At 47.7% G+C, this 19,001-nt stretch overlaps 1 protein-coding gene across 3 annotated transcripts; it reads right to left on the minus strand.

Annotated features, from left to right (window-relative positions):
- Window positions 1–1,276: 1,276 nt before the first annotated feature.
- GPRC5A (G protein-coupled receptor class C group 5 member A) lies at window positions 1,277–18,796 on the minus strand. Of its 3 annotated transcripts, XM_019452022.2 has the most exons (5): window positions 18,552–18,796; window positions 17,883–18,066; window positions 4,903–5,831; window positions 2,544–2,602; window positions 1,277–2,250 (listed from the first exon to the last, which is right to left on the minus strand). In XM_019452022.2, the coding sequence occupies exons 3-5, from the start codon at window positions 5,822–5,824 to the stop codon at window positions 2,158–2,160; spliced, it is 1,074 nt and encodes a 357-aa protein (XP_019307567.2). In that variant the 5' UTR covers window positions 5,825–5,831; window positions 17,883–18,066; window positions 18,552–18,796; the 3' UTR covers window positions 1,277–2,157. The 3 variants fall into 3 exon arrangements, with proteins under 3 accessions (XP_019307567.2, XP_019307566.2, XP_019307569.2); XM_019452021.2 differs by lacking the exon at window positions 17,883–18,066 and having other exon boundaries at window positions 18,552–18,795; XM_019452024.2 differs by lacking the exons at window positions 17,883–18,066; window positions 18,552–18,796 and adding an exon at window positions 11,815–11,855.
- Window positions 18,797–19,001: the final 205 nt, after the last annotated feature.

The following is a 19,001-nucleotide window of genomic DNA, read 5'->3' on the forward strand; positions in this document are numbered from 1 at the left end:
GAAGTCTTTGAAACCCTCTTGTCCGATATCGTAGTAATTGTCAGGTGCCCAAACCTCCAGTTCCTGTGATGTCCCTATTTTAACAGAAGAGTTTAATTATGGCCCGAACACGTAAGACCTGAAGACAGGGTAGCAGCCACGGACAGGGTTTGACAAGATCTGTTTGAACGGGGAGCAGTTATCTACCTGCCGACAAGAAACAAGGATTCAGCGAGGTGATGGTCTACTTGTCCAAACTCTGTATTTCTTGGGAGAGAAGCCAGCAATGGGCGCCATTTCCATGTTTTCTCCCGTTTTTGAAGAAGCGGACATGAGGACTGCCATCATGGGATTACAAAAGCCCGGCAGATCCTTGCCCCTAACAAGAAAGCAGATTCAAGGTATTCTGTGGCTTTGCCTTTCACTCAGCCCCCTTCGCTTGGTTGATGGGCTAACGACCAGAGGAGTAAAGAAAAGAGGGAAGGGAATATGTATTTCTTGAGTACCTACACTGTGGTAGATAATACATGTGAAATTATATTGTCTTCACCTGACAACAACCTCACTGAGAAAAGATTAACCTCTTAAGAAAGATTAGAATGGTCTAGAAGGATCCATCTCATTATTTGTAATTCCCCCTTTTCAATACAAACTAGGCTGATGCTGGGACAAAGCCATGTGGGAAACCACCAAATCTTTGTGGAACGTAAACATCCTTAATTCAGAGTGTCATTAATTCTCCAGCCTCACCTCACCTCTTCCCAACAGGGTTTTTCCTTCTGATGAAAAACAGAGCATCAGGCTCTTAGGAGATAACTCCCAAACTCAGCTACGAATTTCTAAATGTCATTCCGTTTCTGCATATGGGGATTTATTCTTTTTCCTTCACCAAAGAGTGTTTCCTATTGCCTCACCCCACAGGGCTGCTTCTCGAGGTAACTAAATAACAACTGTTAGTCACTATGCATTTTCCAAGGGATATTATGAACCGATTGTGTCAAACAAGGATCTGAATTCATCCCCTCCTACAATTAAACCTCCTGTGGATCGGGAAGCTGGCCTTGAGGACTCCTCCCGGTCCTACTGGGGCCACCAAAGCCCATCCCAGGGTTGCCATTCCTCTGCCTTCCTGGAACAAAACCTCAGAGTCCGTGGCCGTTCTTGGCTCCCCCTCTCACCCTTGCCTCTCACCCAACGGAACTGAACCTTGAACTTCGGCTCCGTGTCTTGAGCTCCACGTGAAGAAGACAAGAGCCTGCCGTGTCTCCTTCAGGTCCCACCGCAGCTCTCACAGTCAAAGAGTTGCCACCGTATCTTTATTGCGTCTCCAAGTGAGGAACAGTGAATAACTTATTACACACGGAACACTCTCCTTTGGAGGACAATGTCCACTTGTGGGACATAGGTGGTGAACACAATGCAGAGCTATTTACAGAAGCTGAGGAGCAAGGGGCTGAGAGAAGGATCAGTGCCAGGAGTTTATAGCAAGAACAGTGCACAGATTCTCCTGCCGAAGAGAAATCGGGCTTCTCCCCGCTGGCGAGCTACAGAAGAGGGACTTCTGGTGAAGCGTACAGGGGAGTTTCAGCCTGGGGATGGACAGCATGTTTGGGAATGGTGACCTGTGAATTGGTGCTGCGGACCCACAGGGGTCCTGTGGTAGCACCAGAGATGAGAACGTTTAGGGTGACCTTGAGCCTCTCCTACCCAGGCGAGAAGGGAGGGTGCCAGTGAGTTGGTCTCCAGTGTAGATTTCAGCAGGGACAGGCCTTGGCTGTTTTTGCCCAGATTTGCCATTCTGCTCTGGGCCAAGCGGTCCTCACAAAACCCGTCTTGAGTTAGAAAGGCTGGCACCCGCAGCTAACTGCGCCAGTAAGCGGTCAGATGAGCAGAGCTCTCATCGCTTGTGAAATGACTGGGCACAGTGAGGGGCACACCCTGAGTTTGCCTGAGACTCCCTCCCGCTGAAAAGACGGATCCTAAGTATGGGACGAAGGAAAAACCCTAGAGTGCTGTGACCTGCCGTCCTGTTAGCCCCCCAGCAACTCCAGAAGGGAAGGAAAGCTCATCCCAAAAGGTTCTGTACGGTTTCCTTAGGCGACTCCGGGTGTAGCCCACATCCCTTTGAACCCCCCCTGGTTGGCTGACTTGCTGTGTTCGCCCCACTCTTCAGAATAGCTAACTGCCGCCTTTCCTTCCTTCATAGTCATTGTAAGGGCTGGTCCGAGTCTGGGCCCGCGGAATGGAGAAGTCCTTTTGGGAGGTCCGATTCTGAAAAGGCAGCAACCATATCGTTAAACCCACTCCAATTCCCGGATATTTCCACAGAGCTCCAATCTGGGCGGGAATCTAACTCTCTCCCCTTCTCCCAACCCTCCCCCTGAAGCCCTGCATTCCAGGGTCCTGTGCTAACCCCTGAGGCAGATCACGGGAAAGGAAGACACCGCACCCTTTCAAGGTGGCCTTCCAGGGGCCATGAGAGTGGCTACAGCCCGTGTTCCCAAAGGACAGACATTCCAGGGGGGCTGATGCTGCTGGTGTAACAGGAGAAAGAAACCATTTACCTGCAGCTGAAAATGGGTGGCATAGGGAGCATAGAGCGTATCACCTAGCTCTTCAAGGCCTGAAAGAGAGGGAGAGGGGGGATTACAGCGTTAGGGTCCCCCCACCACATCATGCTTCTGCCTGTGCCTACCCCAATTCGATCATTTATCCAAGCGTCTATCTTCCCAGCAGACCGCGAGTTTCATGTGGGGAGAGATTGTCCCAAGCCCAGGGCCAAACACAATATTGGTTGAATAAATGAATAACCACCAACATAGGGTCACTAGGGAAGCACCTTTCCCAAAACTTTCACTGGTGGTCAATCCAGGACCACTTGAAAAGCACCCTTGAAACCAGTCTTTTCAGACAGAGCTGTCCAAGCACTGTCAGTTACCTACAGTGAAGCTCACTACGGATTTACCCGCTTCCTTAACCACCAGCAAGGCAAGAAAAAAAATTTTTATTACTTTCTTTGGGAGGGGGCAGAACTTATGAGCAATTGTTTTCTCGGTATTTGGGGAACACTAGAGGGATTTAAACTCTGGAACAGAAGAGTAAACGCATACAATTGTCGTGAATACAATTTAAAGCAATCCATTTACCTGTTCCAGTTTACTGAGATTTCCCACCAAGTGTACCTATTCAGTTTACTCCGTGAACACCTCAAATACTTTCTCTGTGTTACTGTGGAGAATATAAGGATTAACCAGACGGATTCCTGGCCTGGGGCTGACACTGGAGAGCAAGGGATATACGACAGCTACACAAATAGCTATGAAATGAGACAGACTCTGATAAGAGCATTTCAAAGTTCTACAGCATGTGGGAGGAGTGAATAAGGAGACTGGGCAATGTGTGCTCTGGAAAAGGGCAAGAACAGGGCACAAAGGCATGCCTGGAGCCTGGACACACAGGCAGGGAAAGGCACTGAGTGACTTGGTTTGTTCGGACGGAGAGCACAGCTTCCGTGGTTGTTGGGTTCTCGCTGGGAAAAGCCTCCCTAAGTCAACATGGTGGATCTTAGACAGCCAGCAACGTCTGCGAGCAGGAACATGTGGTAGCCAGAGAAGTATTTTAGGGGAGAGGAAGGGGACGGGTGGCCTACAAAATGGATGGAAGGAAGGATGAAAGGGAGGAATCGCAGTTAGGGAATGATAACAGGGAGTCCAGGAGCGCGGTGACAGAGTGAAGCCGTGAGAATGGACAGGAGTGGATGGGTGCTAAGACATCCCCTCCAGCCGCCCCTGTTTCCCTTTGGCCTTCCAAGCGCCCCGGAGAGGAATCACAGCTCCCGTGAGAAGCACCAGGAAGCTGTGCACCTCGGGCTTCAAGAGCAGAGGAAACTGTCAGCTGAACCTAAGAACCTAGCCTTGGAGGTCCCTCACTCCTCTCCCGAACTCACCCCCCCCCCCAGAGGTCGGTGTAAACCTCAGGGACCCTTGATTAGGCCCAGAGAGCAGTGGACACCTCACAGACCAACGGATAGGTCCCTAAGGGCAAGGGCAGTCTCTAGCTGTCGGTGTAGCCTCTTTCTGTTGAGAGAACAACAGAACACCTGGTTACTCGTGACTTCAGGCAAGAGCAAAATCATTGGATTCTTTTATGTCAGATACAATCTCTTCCCTCCCGTGGGCCCAGAGACACGCAGTAAGATGTGGCTGTGCAGGATAAATCAGAACCCTCAGTAACTTTATGGAGATTTCTGCGGGTTTGTGGTAAAAGGGCTTTCTCCCTCCTCTGTGCTCTGTGCCTACCGCAAGGAATCATGGCTTGGCTTTCTGCATTCAAATCTATAAAGGCTTCACGTTTCTGGAAGGAACACCCAGCTATCTTTCATAAAGAACACAATCTCGCCTACAGGTCTCTAGGGATGTTTCTAGTCATTCCTTTGCCCCAACTTATTTTGACTCAGAGAAACCCACAGGGTATTGTGTAGAAAGTACTAGATTAAGACTCCAGAGGCCAGCTTCTAGTTCTACTAGAACTCTAACCAGCTGGATGAGCCTTGGGGACCCTGTCTGTTCTGTCAGGGGTATGACCTGGATAATCGTGAATGTTCCTTACAGTTACAATATCCTATGATTCTGGGGTGCCTGGGTGGCTCAGGTTAAGCGGTTAAGCGTCTGACTTCAGCTCAGGTCACGATCATATAGTTTGTGAGTTCGAGCGCCGCATCGGGCTCTGTGCTGACAGCTCAGAGCCTGGAGCCTGCTTCGGATTCTGTGTCTCATTCTCTCTCTTCCCCTCCCCCACTTGTGCTCTGTCTCTCTCTCTCTCAAAAATAAATAAAAATGTAAAAACAAAACAAAACAACAACCAATATCCTATGATTCTCTCCCATCTTCCTACAAGGAATTCTCACCCCGCCGTGCTCTGTACCTTGAGTGATTTCCTCTTGAGAGTAGGCTCTGTTCTCCACACCATAGCTCTGCTTCATGAGCTGAGGTTTACAAAACGCATCCTCAACAGGGTAATCCATGGGGTTCCGTTGCTTCGTGAGCAGCTGAAACTCGGGCGCAATGTAAGCCAACAGGAAAACCCAGCCATTGGCAACCAGGGCTGAGCTGAGGGTGGTATCATCCCACTCGGGGCCAAGGGCAGAAATCAGGAGCAGGGTGATCCACGTCACCCAGATGGCAATGGAGAGAACCATGGTGAGGAAGATGTGGACCCCGTGTCTCTTCCAGCCAGTGAAGGATCCACAGAAGATGGAGCAGGACGTGAGGAAGGTCAACGCCATCAAGAAAAGGACATAGGTGAGCAATAGGACAAAGTCTTCATTGCGCCGAGAGGCAGAAAGCTCAGAGAAGATGGCGACATTGGTCCTGTTCATGGTGAGGACGATGTACTCGATAGCGATGACGTCCTGCACCAGGCTGAAGCCCACGGCCAGGCCCAGCATCACCAGCAAGGACAGGGGCTTCCTCCCACGCACCAGCTTCGTCAGGTTGAAAGCATGAGCCAGCAGGCAGGAGAAGCAGAGGGAGAAGAGGACGCCGAAGAGGAAGAAGCGGGTGGGCCCTGTACTGCCATCGAGTTGGATGATGAAAGCGAAGGTGAGGCCGAAGATGCCCAGCACACCCAGCAGGAAGAGAAACTGGGTCGGGAGCACTTTTCGCCTGTTGGAGTCCTGCACCTTGCAGATGAGGATCAGGAGACCGAGCATGAAGGCCACCGAGGTCACAGCCCCCACTGCGGCCACCGCTTCTAGGACAATGCCCCAGATTTGAGTGGTATCACAAAGTCTGTGGTACTTGGCGTCCAGGCTTGAGCGGCAACCACTAGGGGATGTCGTGGCCATTCTGGTCCTGCATAAACGCAAAGTTGGGGGGAGGGGCGGTGAGTCTCCTAACAAACTCGGACAGGCACAGGGGACCCAAAAGATTAGGAAAAACTTTTACATGTTTGGCCGGGGTTTTGTCTCTGAACTCGCTACGTTAGATGGAGCTACTAACTTTTCTCCACCTCTCATGGCAAGTTCTACAGACTGATGGAGGGAAAAGACAAATCTCCCCACAATTAAACTATATTAATATGTACCCTGACGCCAGACGACTCAGTGCTCTGCTGAGGAATTTCAGGGTCTCATTTCAAAAAAATATGTCACAAATACCTTGCCAGGGATCCTGATACTTTTGGCTAGTATTTTCTCAGGAATTATCGAACATGAAAATCTCTAAGCTTAAAGCTTTAATCATAACTTGCCAGTCTCAAGGTTTTCTCCACCTTTGCCTCTGTTTCAGACATTTGTAAGCATCCCATTCTTTCCTGTAAATTTCTCTACAGAAGGCCAAACATTCCCTTCACCACCATGGGATCCTCGACTTCAGCTTTGCTGTCACATATTACAAGGGTTTTTCCCCGCCTTGAGGTTTGTAAGGATGGCTCTACTCATTCCAAAAAGCGATGGAAAGAGTCTTCTATGTCAGAAAGAGTTCTTTATTAACTATCTGTAAGGAGGGACACCCTGAAGGACACAAAACAACGGTGGATAATCCAGTGAAACATATTACGAATAGCTAATGCTCATTTTTTCTGTGGATCAGAAACTCTTCTAATCACGTTTCGTATATACTAGTTTAATTTCAAAGCAGCTCTAGGAGGTAAAAAAAAAAAAAAAAAAAAAATAGCCCTGTATCACAGATGAAAAAACTGAGGCAGAGACAGGTCAAGTTTCTTGCCCAACATCATATACGAGGAAATAGCAGAAGCAGCATTTGAATATAGGTCAAATTCTAGGATCTATGCTCTCAACTATTCCAGGTACCACCACTCAAGTGAGTTCTAGTTGGCCTTAAATGCAAACTGAGATACTGTCATTCTCTCTGTCTCTCTCTCTTACCTCCTCCCCTTTTTCTCCCTTATCAGATGCCCCATAAACCAGTTCTGTTTATGGTCTTGATTCCACTTGGTTCAGCCCCATACAGGCTAGGAGCTCCCAGGGGATAGATGATCCACAAAGCAGGTAATCTGCTCACCCACTCAAAGACAATCAGAGTTGACTGGCTATATAGCAGATGACTTCCTATATATCTCTCCTTGACCTCCCAGGTCCACTTCCTTCTCTGCTCCCACAACCTTCATGTCAATTTCAGACCCAGCTGATTTCCCGAACCCCATGAAATCTAATTCCTAAGAATTCAGGGCACAGTGGGAAGATAAATTGAGACATAGGAAGAGAGAAGGAGTTTGTACATTTCCCAAAAATGTATGGTTCTCAAACCCCAAAGTCAATGTCAAGTAAGATGCTGAAATTCAAAAGTGCTAAGGCTTTAAAGTTTGTCAACAAAATTTGTTCTGAATTATCTGGCTGTTTATTAGTTTCTAGGACACAATTACTTTTGGTTTGTTGTATGCTATTTGTGCATGATTTTTTTGTTGGGGTGGGGGGGTGGGGGGGTGGGGCTTTAGTTTTTCTTTTCCTGATAGGATTTCTCACTCAACAATGAAGAGTCCTGAACTGACTAGAAGAGAAATATGGTCGGGACAGGGAGCAGAGGACAGAGGTAGGGGAAGGGAAGGCTCACTGAGAACCGCCCCCCCACCACACACACACACACAGAAAATCACCCGTGAAAGATCTCGGCTTCTGCTAATGCCAAGTAGGGAGAGCCTGTGAAGAAAGGAATTGAAAGAAGGGAAGCCACTGGCATTGGGAAGCAGGAAAAGGTATAAAACATCTGCCGGATCCTGCTTCTTTCCTTGTAGCAGAAAAAACAGCTCAGAATTTCTTCACCACATGCCCATACACGCTTATAGACAAGACTTCTCTGGCCCTTCATGGCTCTATGGGATTATGTGATCAACCCAATGGAAAAACAACACCCTCCCTTCTCCTTCCATTTTATGTCCTCATGATCAAACCACAAGTCAGAGAACAGCACAGTGAGATATAGAACAGGCCACTGTTCACTGACTGTCCAGGGCAAATGAGCAGCTTCCTCAGTGTAGACAGAATTCCAACATCTGCTTCCCTTAAAGATACAAAATCTGGGGGCACCTGGTGGCTCAATAGGTTGAGTGTCACTGCACTCTACCCCATGGAAATTATACCACAGTCGCCCCTACCGTGCAGAGCACAGAGCAAAGGATGGGTCTTCAGGGCAGTGCAGAATACAAAAAGGGAGGAAGAAGGAAGGCAACTGAGCTTAGATATAGGCAACTCCTGAAACACAAGGACCCGAAGTCTGATCTGCCTTGCATACCAATGTCCACTCCATGGAGCTAGGGAGAAAGGAGGTGCAGACCCCGCTTACTGGTCCGCACCATGAATATGGAAGAGAAAGAACCCCCGTTGAGTTCAAACACGGTGCACAAAAGGGAAGGGACCGAGGCCATGTGCATTTCATCCTCACTCACCTCTCCTCTCCTCTCAGATCAGTCAGAAGGCTGCATCCAGCAAGAAAGGTATCTCACCCTCCCAGCCCTGCCCCGCAACTGTCCCTTCCCCACTCTTCAAGGTAGTGCCGTCCCTTGAGGGTAGTCATCATAATCACGGAAAACTATGGAGGACTTTGGGCCTGATGACTAAATCTTGTCAGAGACTGACGAGGTGTTTGCCTGAAGGGCACCTATGGTGCTGGACAGAGGAACAGTGAGGCAGAAACCTCCCGCCCCCAGCTTAGAGCTCCGGGCCCCTCCCTTGTGGTGGCAGCTTTCCGGGTGGGGGATGCTGTGTGGGGGCCTCCTGGCATCCACAGAACAGAGTCCAACAAGAGCAATGGGCCATGGGTGTGGAGAGGGGAGAAACCCTATGTCCCTCAACTTCACCTCCACCTCCCATCCCCAATCATGCACGGGAGACGGAGAAACAGTCCCTGAAGTGCCTTTAAAACACTATTTTTAAAGAGATGCTGAAATTTTCTTTTTTTTTTTTTTTTAATCTTTTTCAACGTTTTTTATTTATTTTTGGGACAGAGAGAGACAGAGCATGAACAGGGGGAGGGGCAGAGAGAGAGGGAGACACAGAATCGGAAACAGGCTCCAGGCTCCGAGCCATCAGCCCAGAGCCTGACGCGGGGCTCGAACTCACGGACCGCGAGATCGTGACCTGGCTGAAGTCGGACGCTTAACCGACTGCGCCACCCAGGCGCCCCAAGAGATGCTGAAATTTTCAAGCATACTCACAAAAAAAGAATAATATGGTGGAGACCCCTTGGACTCATCCCTTGGTTTCACAAATTACCAATATATGGCCAATTTTGCTTCATCCACATCCCCACCCACTCACTAGGTTTTTTCTTAAGTTTATTTATTTGTTTTGAGAGAGGGGCAGACAGAGGGGGAGAGAGAGAACCCCAAGCAGGCTCTTTGCTCTGAGCTCAGAGCCCAATGCAGGGTTTGAACACCCGAACCATGAGATCATGACCTGAGCCAAAATCAAGAGTCAGACATTTAACCAACTGAGCCACCCAGGTACCCCTCACTAGATTTTTTAAAAATTTATTTATCCATTTATTTTAAGGTAGGCTCTACATCCAACGTGGGGCCCAAACCCCCAACCCTGAGAACAAGAGTCCCATGCTCTACTGACTTGAGCCAGCCAGGCATCCTTCACTAGATTGTTTTTAAGCAAACCGCAGACATCATATCCTTTCATACTTAAACACTTCATGTATCTCTAAAAGATAAAACTCCTTTTTAACTTAACCACCCTTTAAAAATTAACAATAACCCTTTAATATCAAATATCCAGTTAGGGTTCATATTTCCCAATTCTCTCACAACTGTCCTTTTAAAATTTTTCTTAGTAAATACGTGTTTATCTGAGTGACTAATTTTTTTGGAATTATCCTTACTTCACCTCCGTTAGCCCTCCTCCACCTCTTCCCCTGCACGACAGGCATTGCGCAATGGGTCTAAAGTGTCCTAAGTACTTTGAATTTGGTCAGAGGAAAATAAAACTCACTGGACTCATTAACAAGCAGCTCTGTACGGGGAAGGCCCTGTGTCACCCAGGGAGTGGCCCAGATGAGGAAAAGACACCAGGAAGGTGGCTGGGGGAAAGGACGGGGTTCTGAGAAGCTACGAAGGACTTCTAGAAAGCAAGGTTTGAGGGGGAAAGGGAAGCAATGAGCATTTGGGAAAACAAACTGCCAGGAGCTAGAGAGGAACCTCAGGGCGGGAGCAAGAAAAAGAAAATGGAATGAGACCACGGGTTATTTGGCCATCGCTTGTAACCAAAGTCAAGGGCAGAGAGATTTGGGGTCCCATCAGGAAAAGACTACCTCCTACGAAGTCCGAATGGGGGCTGCAAGGAGCCATTTACTCTTGGACAGCTCTGAACAGGGAGAGGACGTCTCACCACTAACTCATTCTCAGCAGGGGTGAGGCATGCCCTTCTGCGCTCTACCCATTGAACCCTCACAACCACCTTCTGCTATAGCTCATACCCCCATTATCCCTGTCCTCCAACTGCAGCCACTGAGACACAAGTCAGCTGGCTCACCAAAGTCACACCGCTAGGACAAGGCAGGGTCAACTGAATCCAGTTCTGAATTCAAACCAGAATTCTAACTCCAACATTACACCCGTAGAGCCCTATGTCTGGTAAGGACTTTAAAGCCAGGGGCCCTGCCATTGGCGAGGGTGAGGGGGGTGACTCCATCAACACTCGGGCAATGCGCTAGGCTTTGAGCACAGATGAAATCCACCGAGGCACGCGGCCTGCCCTTGTGAGCTGCTCCAGCTGTTCAAGTTACGCATAATACCCTCAGATTCCTGCACACTGGCCACATGCGCTCCACTGCAGCAGGCAGGGCAGGAGAGAAGGCCGTGGAAGAGGAGAAAGAAGGGCAGGAGGCAGCGCAGGGGGCTCCCGTCGGTGAGCCCAAGGCAGAGGCACCAAAAGCCAATTTAAGATCCACCTCAGAGCTGGGAAATGGCCTGAGAAATCCCCATCCCACATTAGCAAACCCAACATTCATGTCCTGCGGATGACATCTCTTCAGGAGCTCTTGAATATTCCACTCCTCTGAGCCCTAAGGCAGTCCCCTCCACCTGGACCCCTTCAGAAGACACCCCCCCTCCCGCTCCAGGCCTGTCCTCTCTGAGCGGCTCTATCGGCAGCCAGGGGGGAAGAGTCATAATCCTGCACAAAAGTGTAAGGCTCTGCGTCCTCAGCCCTGCCTGCCTCTTGCGCTTCCTACCATAGCCCTGTTCACACAGCCCTGCAATACCTATTGAAAAGTCTGTGTCTTCTTCCTGACTGAAAGTCTCTTTGATGGCAGGGACTGAGTTGTTAAGTGTTTCTCCCCAGTCTCTAACCTGATAGATGGTAAATGCCTAAGTAGGATGGACGAGTGTGTTCAGGGATAGAAGTGGAGTCCGCTGGGAGAGGAGGGGATGCTCAGGGGACAGCGTGGGTAGGGTGGGTCGTACCTGGTTTCCTTGCTAGCTCCCCGTTCACTGTCCCGAGTCCCAACCTCCCTTCCTCCTGTCCTCCTCATGTGGGCTGTCTAAAACACACTTCGGGTCCGAGGCTAGGGGCTCTGGGCCATGTCTGGAACCGTGCTCCTATCTGAATGACGCCAGGTGTCTCCCAGGAAAGTATGAGTCCTGAGATTTCCCAGGAAGCAGAGAGAGATTTACTAGAATCCAGTCCACATTCCCACCCAACTCCCTGATGACTAAACCCTGTACTTGGCAGGAACATGGTACAGTTTTAAAGTATGTAGCCTCTGACCTGGGACACAGGAAAGGGCCTTGAGTCATAAGGGTGAGACCCCCTTCACTTATTACAGCTGCTAACTAAGCTAACAACTCACGGTCCAATAATCCAACAACACCTACCACGCAGACCTTGAAGTCGCCTGGCGCTGTCCTAAACCCTTCTGGAATGAGTCAGGGCATGAAAGAAAAAAAAAAGAAACGTTAAAAAGAAAAAAGAGAGGGGAAAGGGAGAAAGAAAGGACAATAAGAGGAAGAGGTGATAGGGGAGGAAGAAAGGCAAGAAGGGAGGGAGAGAAGGGAGGAAGGGGGAGGCAGGAAGTCACTTCCTGGGCTCAAGACCAAGCCCTGTCTTCACCCCGCCCTTTCAGAAAGAAGGGGTTTCAGCTGCCTTCTGTGTGGACACTATCTCCAGGAACCTCCCTCCCCTCCTCTGAAAAATGAGGGTGGGGTGCTGAACTCGATGGTGTGAGCCCACCTCCAGCTTCACTGTTCATCCCTCTAGAAAACTCCTTTTAGACAATTCCCAAATCTCTTTCTCCCTCCCCCTCATTCTTCTCCTCGCCCCACCTCCTGTCATTAAAAGGACATGCCCTGCCAATTCCTAACCAAACCCCAAAACAGGGCTGGAGGTGACTGAGGGTCCAAGCGCAGGCCAAGCAAGGAGAGGGCCACCAGGCAAAGGCTCACCTGTAGGACGAGGCCACCAGGTAGCAGAGCAATACTGACCTTAGACCCGGGCCTGCTCTTGCCAGACCCAAGGCCCTAGCTGGTATGCAAGAACAAATGCCAGCATTGATGAGTCCCCCAGCTTCCCCAAGACTCCTCTCCTCTTTTCCCAGGGGGGCGAGAATGGGGTCTAGAGCTCCTGAAGCCCAGACCTGGAAGGTTGCCCAAGCTGGTTGCCTGGGCCACACCCCCCTCCACCCCACCCCCACCGTATCTGAGCGTGAATAACCTGGGGCCCAGAGCCTAGCCAAAGCCAATCTTATCTTCCTCCTTATGAGACATATCTCATTCTTTCATCTGAAAATGAAGAAGACAATACCTACCTCTCAGCGGTGCCTGGGGAATGATACCAAATAACTTTAGTGTTTGTTGAAGCTGAGTCCCCTCTACCTGAGCCAGGAAAACGTGTGATTTTCTAGCATTTTAATTTTCTCTCTTTTTCTTGAATTGCCTCATTCAATGTAGCGCAAGAGTCCCAATGCAATTATGAATAAAAATAATGACTCCGGCCACATCCTGAGTTCCCCGGAGGTAGGCACCCTGCTGAGGGTTTATGTTTTTGTATGGATTCTCTCATTTACATGTTTTCACATTTATTGCTTCATTTACTATTCCTACAACCCATTTTATACGTGAGAAGACAGACTCTTAGAAGTTACTGTGCCCAGTTTCACAGAGCTGAGAAGACTATCCCTTTATGAGTGGCCTTAATCATAATGTAATTTTTCATTTCATCTCGAAATCACGGTGATGAACTCTGAAGCTTTGCCCCCCAACTCCTGCCTCTCTCCACTTAAACCGGCTCTGAGAAGTCTACACAGTGAGCAATACTACACTTGATCAACACGCATTTAAATGCCCACTCTGTGGGGCGCCTGGGTGGCTCAGTTGGTCAAGGGTCCCACTTTGTCTCAGGTCATGATCTTACACTTCACGAGTTCGAGCCCCACGTCGGGCTCTGTGCTGACAGCTCAGAACCTGGAGCCTGCTTCGGATTCTGTGTCTCCTTCTCTCTCTGCCCCTCCCCTGCTCGCTTGCCCTCTCCCTTTCTCTCTCTCTGAAAAGTAAAAATAAACACTAAACATTTTTTTAAAAAAATAAATGCCTAAAAATAAATGTGTTAGGTACTGTGCTAAGTCACACAGACCAAAAGTATGTCTACTACCCCTGGGAGACCCAACAGAGTCACGGTGACATACAAAAAAGGAGTCACGGGCTGTGCAGAGAATGCTAAGTGCACATGGAAAACAGTGATCCATTCTACCTAACGGGTTTCTTTTTTGTTTTTTAATGCTACAGAGACCAGGGAGGTGAAGCATGAAAGATAAGCAGCAAAGAGTGGGAGATTTTTAGGAAGGTAGGTTAGTTCCCAGATTTCTGGCTTAGGCAACTGCGTGGAGCCTAGAAATGCAGGCGGGTGAGGACCGATGCCAAGCGTGGTCGTGTGGAATCTAAGATGAATATGGAACGTGCAACTGGAGGCATCCAGAAAGGACAACACAAAGTCCTCCTGAGAGTTTACTCCGGGCCACACATTCCTGCCTTCTCACAACAACCCTATTATTATGTCCCCTTTCTGCAGTTGAGGCACAGAGAAATTAAAATAACTTGCCCAAGATCTCATGGCGCTTAGAAGCCAGGCTCCAGGACCTAGTTGTGCTGACCCCCTCTGCACTTAGACATGCAAGTCTGAGGCTCCGGAGAGGTTTGGGCTGTAAGTACAGAGTGGGCCTAGAGGAGGTATCTGAAGCCTTGGGAGGAGAACAAGATCACACTGGGAACAAGTACGGTGGGTAGGGGGCCCAGGGCAGAACCAGGGGAACACCATCTCCCCAACGCAGCGGTCGACAAAAGATGGTTTAAAACTTGATCAGGGATTGGGGCGCCTGCGTAGTTCAGTTGGTCGAGCGCTCGGTTGATTTCTACTCAGGTCACAATCCCAGGGTTGTGGGATGGAGCCCTGCATGGGGCTCTGTGCTGAGCGTGGAGCCTGCTTAAGATTCTCTCTCCTTCTGTCCCTCTCCCCTGCTCATTCTCTCTCTAAAATTAAAAAAAAAAATTTTTTTTTCTAACGATCAGGGGTTGGTAAAAAAACAATCATCATAATAAGCCTGAGTGGACTGGTTTCCCAGAAGCCAAGGAGCAGCTTCAAAAAAAAAAAAAAAAAGTGGTCTGTAAGGGGAACAAAGAAGGGAAGGCTTGGGAAGGGATCTTTGAATTAACATATTAGCACCTTATTGTCTGTTATAACAGATTCAGTTCCAGAGCTTCATGGCTTTTCTCCAACTGGTCCTCCCAACCCTTCCTAACTCCCGGCCCCACCTCCATGCAAGGCAAACCAATCTTCCAAGAGTATTTCTATCCAGAAGGGGATTGTGACAAAGTCCTGCTTTTTTCCTCAGCACGTGCATTGTTCTCCCAACCAGAAAGACCCTTCCCCTCCTCTTCACAATCCATTTACCATATTGCTTTGAAATATAACTTAAAACTTACCCCTATCTTGAGGTAATAATAATTTAATAATAATAATTTTAAAAATTATTAGTCCCATCTCATTCTAAACGTATTCTAAACTCTCGTCATAGTTTTTGCGATTAAGTATTTCTTGGTACTCAAGTTTTTCCACATATATGTTTTATACAACACATTAATATCAATGCTGACTCAACTATCAGATAACAAGCTTTTTAAAGGAAACAGCAAACTTTCTATTTGTTGGTATTCTCCTCACTACATGCTCTGCACAGGGGTTGCTGAGCAAATGTTTTGGACTAAGACTGGCCACTGAATATCTACTCAAAGCAAGTTATTTATTGGCAAGTGTGAGTTAATGGGGAAGAAGAATTTTGGAAGATGAATACAAGCTGATGCTTATCCTCATCTTTTTATCTAGGCTGAATTCTAAGACAAGGGTGGAGTCTCAAGGGAATGTCTCTGCCCATGATGAAGGATTAGTTATAAGTGGAAAGTGTCTATAGGGAAATCTCCAGGATCCCCTGTTCTGGGTAGTCATCCTAATTCTGATGACATAAAAGTGATTATGGCATCAGTTTATGAATAACCTCTGAATAACATCACTGAATTGAGTTGCTTTTGTAGTAACTGAGAGAAAATAAGTTACCTTACCACCGTAGGCAGATCTAAACAAGCATAACTACAGTGTATATCCCAGTTTCTTTACTTTCGGGTAGTTCCCTGGAGACATTCCATACCATCTCCCTCCATTCTAAACAAAGCATATGAACTTTAGATTTCTGTGAAATAAATTGCTGGAATATAAAATACTAGAAATCTTTAAAAGAAAATAATATTTTGAGTGAAACTTCCAAATATTTTAGGCCCAGGATTTTAAGAAATAAAATTTCCAGAAAATAGGTGGATAAAGTAAAGTCCATACTGGTAAACCAGCTCACAGCTCTCAAAGATGCCTTCTTCTAAATATTTTATATATAAAAATAACATATTCATGTTCAATCCAACAAGTCCCAAGCTAAACTTATCATCTTTCCTTACAAGCCTGTATTTCTAAGCCCTAAGAATGGCATGACCACTCACTTAGCACCCTACTCGATCTAAAGATACAACATAGACTACCTAATGTGGGAAAAGATTGAGAGAGCAGACCATGTGACCAAAAATTATATGGCAATAGCAAGCAACAATTATTACAATAAATGTAAATGGTAACTTTTTCATTTTGAAAAAAGAAAAAACAAAGGCAAAATGTAAATAAACACAAAAATAAGCAATAAGAAATAGTGTTTCTTTAGCAGGTATTATGTATCAAGTACAAAATTAAATAGCTTGCTGAAGGTTAGAAAATTAAGTAAGAGGTGAAGTATTAATATCACACAAAGTTTAGTTAAGGCAAAAAGACATTGTAGGAACTAAAAAGCTTACTTTATAATCATTAAGGATACTCCACATTGAAGATACAACTATCATAAACTTTTATGCACTAAATAACATAGCACCAAAATACATAAAACAAAAGCTACTGGAAATACAAGGAGAAATTAAAAGAAATACTATAGTTATAGGAGATTTTAATATTTCTAGGAGACTTTCATATTCTTTATCAGTCCTTGGCAGATGAAATACAAGAGTAATAATACGATAACTTTTTATAAATGTTCTATGGACACTTTAATTGAAATAGTCTCTATGTTCTTATTAGATCTCCATTGTTAATCATATAATTCCGATCGTCTGTATCTGTGATCAGCAAACGTTTTCTGCAAAGATCCAAATAATAAGTAGTTTAGGGTTTGCAGGGCTGAAAGCAGCCATACATAATGCATAGAAAAATGAGTATAGCTGTGTTCCAATAAAACTTTATTTGCAAAAAGAGGCAGTGAGCTGTGTTTGGCCATGGAACTAGTTTACCAACCCCTTTCTATATGATTGCTTCTGTTGAAATGGTTATGAAATATTTACAAAAACAGCATGTTTTAAACCACAAAAAAATCTGAAATTCTAAAATAAGAAACATACAGATTATGTATTCTGACCACAAAGCAATAAATACAGAAATAAAAGTAGAAACAAATACACCAAACTGCTCAGAAAATCTGAGATCCTTCAGATGAAAATACTATTCAGTTCATTGTTTTTTAAGGTCCTAATATACCAGCACATCATTTCCTGTCCATTTCCTCAGCTCAGTCTGGGTTTTAAACAGAACTGGACCTGAAGGCAAACTTCCAAAATGAGAAAAACGAAATCACAGTCAAAATTCATCTTCAATTTTCACTAAGTAGTGGAACACTAAGAAGCAAACTCCAAAGAAGATTCCCAAAGGGACACATGCAGATACAGAGGGGCTAGAATCTAAGCCATGGGAAGGAGATGGGGGCCTTGCCTAGACCCCTTAGGAGGAACTCAAGGCCCAGGCCCTGGCCTCCTCACAGCTGCAGGTTCCCGCAGAGCCTGGATGAGAAATCAGTCTTCTGACTCAAGACTGAGCGCACTTCCCAGAAATGTCACGCTCATTCCTATCTGCCCTCTGAGCACACATCTGGCCATATCCTCAGAGGAGCCTTTCTGCTTCCCAGGTAACACCACTGCTGACTGTTCCTTTCTGTCATTCCATCCCTGTCCTAGTGATAGCCAGCACACAGACCTGGAGGGGGGAGACCTGACCCCCATTCTCAACCCTCCCATGGGTCCCAGCCCAATGTATCTGAAGTGGTTCAAGTATTGCCCTTCAGGAGTGAGCCCACATTGGTGTCTGATTCAATTGAACCCTTCAACAGGTGTGGCCTTTACAAACCCTCTAAGGAGAAAAATCAGCCTGGAAACAAGCCAGGAACAGAAAAGCCTTCCAATTCTTTGGTCCTAAGCAGGCTTTCTCTATTACTAGCCCTATGTTACCCCCACCCCCCACCACCACCACACACACACACACCCTTCCCCCAGTAGATAAATTTAAGGGAGTATCTTGGACAGCTTTGGGGCCATACCTGGGTCCTATCTAGTTGTTGCCAGAAAGTGGGCTGTTATTGGATATTCAACTTCCATCAGCCCCAAGGTTCCTGAGCAACTCAAAGGACAGCCAGGGAAGGAGAGCTGTGGGACTGACAGCCTGACACTCTCATCAAGAGAAGGGGTGGCTTCAACGATCTGCTTCCGAAAATTCACAAGGGTCTGCTTGTTGTGAAAGGAGAACACAAATCAAAACCTTTCAGTACCTGAGTGAAGTAGCAGCTGTCACTATGTCCCTCCTCCTACCTCCCTCCACCCCCAACTCCCAACCCTCTCCACCCCCAATCCCATCCTCTAAAAATCGGTCTCCTTTTCTCTTCCCTAAGTGTGATCCCCAAGCTGCCCACGTGCCCAGCCAGGATTCCACCTGCTAGGAGTTTGTAAACGTGTCTGAGCACAAATATTATCCCGACTAATTTTTTTGCTCTCCGCCTCTTTCTCAGCCTGAGAACCTCAGGGCGGGGATTCTGAGTTCAGTTAACCAAACTAGAGAAATTCCATTCTTGGGATTTTTTTTTCTCACAGCCAGCTGTAGTCCATTACCAGGAGTTCTCTTTTCTTGTATCCCACCCCTCCCAACGCCGCACTCCCCCAAGGATTTAAATCTGGAGGCAGAGGGCGCCCCGGGCCGCGCGCGCCTCACTCACCCTTCTGCCCTGGCCGTGGCGCGTGAACTTGGGCTGCTTGTTTCGCGCGCGTCGGAGGCGGCACAGGAGCCCCTAGCTGCTGGAGAAGCCCGCAGGCAGCTATCCCGCCCTCGCAGCGCTGAGCGGTTATAAAGGCAGCCGTCGCCGGAGGGAGGGAGCAAGCGAGGGGGTGAGCAGAGGGACACGGGGCGGGAGAGGGTCAGGGGGAGAGGACACGCCTATTCCAGTTCCGCGGCACTGCATGCTGTTATGAAAATAAAGTCCCCGTGCCAGGGTATGAACCAAAAGTCGCCTGACGTCAGCGGCACAGTCACCCTTGAAGCGGGGGGGGGGGGGGGGGGGGAATTGGACAGGAGGAACCACCCCCCGGGCCCCCGCCTGGCGCATCCAAACTGCTGCGGGACGCGCGCACGCACGGGCAGGTCCCAAGGCCCCGGGGGGAAAAGTGGC

The sequence above is a fragment of the Panthera pardus genome, unplaced genomic scaffold (genome assembly GCF_024362965.1).
Source record: "Panthera pardus isolate Hobbes unplaced genomic scaffold, ASM2436296v1 HiC_scaffold_6, whole genome shotgun sequence".
In the NCBI taxonomy this organism is placed as follows: Eukaryota; Metazoa; Chordata; class Mammalia; order Carnivora; family Felidae; genus Panthera; species Panthera pardus.

Bases quoted from the DNA above. Each gene is read 5' to 3' on its own strand.
- GPRC5A (XM_019452022.2), bottom strand. From the start codon at position 5,824: ATGGCCACGACATCCCCTAGTGGTTGCCGCTCAAGCCTGGACGCCAAG. The intron at 2,603-4,902 runs GTACAGAGCACG...CCTCTCTTTCAG, and splicing joins TCAAGAGGAAATCACTCAAG to GCCTTGAAGAGCTAGGTGAT. The intron at 2,251-2,543 runs GTAAATGGTTTC...CTGCCTTTTCAG, and splicing joins CCACCCATTTTCAGCTGCAG to AATCGGACCTCCCAAAAGGA.